This window comes from Mus pahari, chromosome 20, assembly GCF_900095145.1.
Source record: "Mus pahari chromosome 20, PAHARI_EIJ_v1.1, whole genome shotgun sequence".
NCBI lineage: Eukaryota > Metazoa > Chordata > Mammalia > Rodentia > Muridae > Mus > Mus pahari.
Genome location: NC_034609.1, coordinates 46,067,619 through 46,071,954, shown reverse-complemented (window position 1 = coordinate 46,071,954; position 4,336 = coordinate 46,067,619). Strand labels below are relative to the sequence as shown.

The 4,336-nt window shown below is 50.3% G+C and overlaps 1 protein-coding gene across 2 annotated transcripts in view; it reads left to right on the top strand.

Moving 5' to 3' along the window:
* Ankrd11 (ankyrin repeat domain 11) overlaps window positions 1–3,383 on the top strand; it is a 160,180-nt gene extending 156,797 nt beyond the window's left edge. For both annotated transcript variants that reach the window (XM_021220743.2, XM_021220744.2), the window contains 2 exons: window positions 899–991; window positions 2,380–3,383. In XM_021220743.2, the coding sequence (XP_021076402.1) occupies window positions 899–991; window positions 2,380–2,565 (279 nt within the window). In that variant the 3' untranslated portion in view covers window positions 2,566–3,383. The remainder of the gene's footprint in view (window positions 1–898; window positions 992–2,379) is intronic.
* The last annotated feature ends 953 nt before the right edge of the window (window positions 3,384–4,336 follow it).

Here is a 4,336-nt window from a genome sequence, read left to right as displayed (position 1 = left end):
CCGCCTGCCTCTGCCTCCCGAGTGCTGGGATTAAAGGTGTGCGCCACCATGCCTGGCCCATTGAGATTCTTACACATGGAGAAAAAGGACACACATACTTTCCCCATTTTGCACAGGTTAACAACAGGTATTCTTTTTAGAGACAGTCTCATGTAGCCTGGGCCAGCCTTGAACTCCTAATTCTGCCTCTGCTGGATTATACAGATGTATACCAGATAAGTGAGTGTTTGGAAAGTTCTGCTTAAATACAAATTTCTATAATTTTCAAGCAATTTCCCGGAAAAGGCAAGATTCCTGCCTGCACCCTCATCCCTCCTGAACACATTGGATATTGACCCCAGGTCCCGGGCCAGCGACCACACAACGTTTACCTCGCCTTGCCCCCAGTATGCAGGCATGTCAGCCTGCAGTGTCAGAGCAGCGTCTGTTTAGATGCGTCCATCCCTTTGTGAGACAACATTAAACTTGGTTCAAGGCTTCCTGTGATGAAAATCATACCTCACTCCATGTGGGGGGAGATAGTAAGGAAACTGACCCCAGTCGACACAAGACCCCCTGTTTCCACCACAGACTTCTCAACTGTGCTTTTCAAAGCAGAAAAAATTACTTTGAGCTTCTAAAAAGGAATATATTAAAGCACACCAGTAAATGGAGGCCACATTCTCTGCATTGGAAAGTGGCTCCCACTCAGTCCTGCCAGGCAAGCTATCAACAGCCTCATCTCTCGGTGGGTCGGAGGCTGCGTGTGTGGCCTCCAGTGCCTAGGAATCCTCAAGGGCAAGAACAGAGCGTTGAAGCATGTGTTGCCAGGATTAGGTCGACCTAGTGTTCTCTAATGGACAAAGGACAGAATCTCTCATCAAAGGTCTCACCCTCACGGTCCCTATTGATCCCGCAGGGGGATGAGAACAAGTCTGTGCGAGATCGCTTCAATGCCCGCCAGTTCATCTCCTGGCTTCAGGATGTCGACGACAAGTACGACCGCATGAAGGTGAGTGCTCGCTCGCCTCAGACGCTCTGTGGGGCCACACCGCCACCAGGGTGAAGGACGCTTTGGAGGTTCCCACACTAGGTCTGTAGTGCCTTCCTTTTTGTCCAGGTATGGGGAGCAGCTCCTGTCGGGACCCAGCCTGAGCCTCCCCGAGAGGTCACAGCCTACCTTCCACACTAGAGGATGGGAAAAAATAGATCATCAAGGAGAACACAAATCCACACCTGCAGCTTCTAAAACCAAGCGTAGGGTAGCGTCAGATTCCAGCATGCCAGTCCCAGTTGAGAGACAAGTTCCTGCCTCTCTCTGTGCAGTTTCTCTTCTCATGCAGGGAAGTCAACCCAGAGTCTCCTGGTTGCTGTCATCAAATACATGTTGTAGACAGTAAGATGTCAGAGTTAGCTGGTTAATGAACAGCGCTGCATAGAGCTTTACATTCAGAGGTGCTAAGGAGACCTTGGGAGAATCAGAAGCCCTTGTGCTTAGACCAGAGATTTGTCACAAGCAGGGCTCAGAGCTGAGGTGGTTCTCCGTTTTCCCATGAACTCCTCCTTCATCCTCGAGTCACTGCTCAGTCACACCTCATCCCAGGTAAGGTTATGCATAGTCCCGACTAGGAGACACGGACTATGACAAGACATTAAAGTTTGACCATATTTGATAACAAAGAAAACAGTCCTAAAAGGAGGGAGAGAAAATGGCCAAATCTTAGTGAAAAGATAGATCCTCAGTGTTTCTTTTAGAAGCAAAAGGTGAATGGGGTTCTTCATTCAGAAGATTCTGCAAGGCTGGGCTGGAGGACGCTGGCTCGCTCTCTCCCTGTAGAGGGGGAAACTGACAGCTGGCAGTTTCATTGAGTAGGGTCACAGGATTGAATCTCAAATTATGCACCTAACCTAGCAATTTTATCATTTTAGCAACTTTAGTCATTCAAAATTTACAGATATGAGCAGTGTGTTCTCTGGGATAGTCTAGCCTGCTGGATACTCATAACTGCCCTTCCCTAACTCAGGATCAGGACAACTCTGAGCTGGGTGGACTCTCTGGGCCATGTTTCAAACGATTCACTGGGTCCTAAAACATGTCCCACTCCTCCATCCAAGTCCCTGTGTATACTTTTAAATGTCATTACTACTGTGCAAACACACACATACATGTACACACTAGTGAAAGCAGAGCTAAACCCCCCCAAAGGCTCCCAGAACAGGAGGTCCATCTGCTGGATGCAAGTCTTTAGCCCTGACTTCACACAGCTGATACCAGGAAGACCTGGGCCCCATCAGGGGATAAACCAGGTTCTGGGCTAAGAACCGGGGTGGGTTCCTGTGGTGAAGCCTGAAGACAGTGGTGGAAGCCACACAAGCCCTCTCACCTTGTGTGTTCCACAGACGTGTTTGCTGATGCGGCAGCAGCATGAGGCTGCAGCCCTCAATGCTGTGCAAAGGATGGAGTGGCAGCTGAAGGCCCAGGAGCTGGACCCTGCTGGGCACAAGTCCCTGTGTGTAAATGAGGTGCCATCTTTCTACGTGCCCATGGTTGACGTCAACGATGACTTCGTACTGTTGCCAGCATGACATTCGGAGGAAGGTCACAGGACACAAACAAGGGCCACATAGGTCGCCCAGTGCTGCTGATGAGTCCCGGCAGCGGAGGAGGGAGCACCGCGTCCATCAAGTGGGAGGAGCCCAGAGACTGCACCTGGCCGTGTGTCTCCTCCCCTCCAGATGCAGTGAGGTAGAAAGTATCCCTTTTTACCAGTTGCTGTGGGAGCACAAGGCCCAGACACTGCAGAGCTTTGCCAGGCCTTGGGACAAGGAGCCGGGGGCCACAGACAGGGTGACTGTGTGTCAGCCATGCCCTCTGGGTTCTCTTCCAGCTGGTGACAGGGCACTTGAGGGGTTGCAGAGCAGAGTGTGTTTTTAATTCCTCGTTCCATTCTGATCAACTAATGGAAAACAGACTAAGGCGTCCACCTCGCATAAGCAGTGACCTCCAGGTCAGAGAAGGAGGAACGTGCTGTCCCGCCATGGTCCCCGGGACAGGCTTGGACACTGGTGCCGGCAAGGGTCCGGCTGCCGCCTGCCTGGACACAGCCAGGACTCTCCGATAGTGTTTTTTAAATGGAGTCAAATCCACGTGGTTTGTATATTTCCCTCTAATCTTGGGCATTTTGTTTCTCTTTCTGAGAAGGTAACTTGAAACACTACAGAGCCAATAATCCTATAGAGAGTACCCGCAAACCTGTACAGTTTTATATACATTCACAGTGTACTTTTGCTGCCTTCTAGATAATTTATTTTGCAACACATTACTGCACAGTTGTAAATAACTTATGTACTGTAACATCACTTTCAGTTATGTGTAAAGAAATAAATAAATTAATTAAAATGTTCTTTGTACATGGCACCATCCCTCCAGGAAGCCGGCTCTCTCTTGTGGGGGCGGGGCAGTGACTGACACACACACCTAAGTACTCAGATACTGGGCTGCAGCTGCACGCTTCAGTTTGGATTCCAGAGAGAGGAACAGGGCTAGAACAGAGCCTCCTTCAGCCTCCAAGACCCATCCCTTATCCAGATGGCTGTGTTTTAGGTTTGCAGCACCAGCAGGGCTCCCACATTTGTTTCTGCTGAAGAGCATGGCCTGGCAATGGCAAGAAGCCTTAGCAGCTCTGCAGCGAGGGCGCCCAGCTCCTCAGCCCTGAGCTCACTGTGTGTCATGAAACACTTCTTTTATTAAAGCACCATCCATATTGCCACCAATTCCATCACAATGTCTCCAGCCCTCTGCATAAGCTTTCATGGCAACTCCGCACAAGTCTGGTATATCGCTGTCAGGGCCTGCCTTAAAGACAGTATTTATAGGGGATACATCCTACCTATCAGCCCAGGAAGCTGAGTCCATGTGAGCTCACTGTACTCCTGGTGTCCCCGAAACTTCCGATATGTGATCAGTGGCCTGCCGCCCGAGACACTCTTCTGAGCTGAGCATAAGGAGTACTTAGGCCTTCCAGCCTTTTATCAGAGAGCGAGGAACTTCATGCACATCAAAGCTCTGAAGCACAGATGCTGCAGATGCATGTTCAGACCTCTACTCATCACAGAAACAATGTTTTCAACAGCACATGTGTGCGCATGCACCCGTGCCCACACACACACAGGACTAGGTGCCATGCTAGGATAGAGGGCACAAGAGAAGAGAGAAGAGGTAGCCCACGGATGGCGACTCCCGCAGCCTGTAAATGGGTGCCAATTCTCAGGGGCACCTTCTCTCCACTCGGATGGCTCTTGAGGTAAGGTTAGGTCTACTGGGTCCTAGGCTGGCCTAAGGACAAAGGTCCATCCA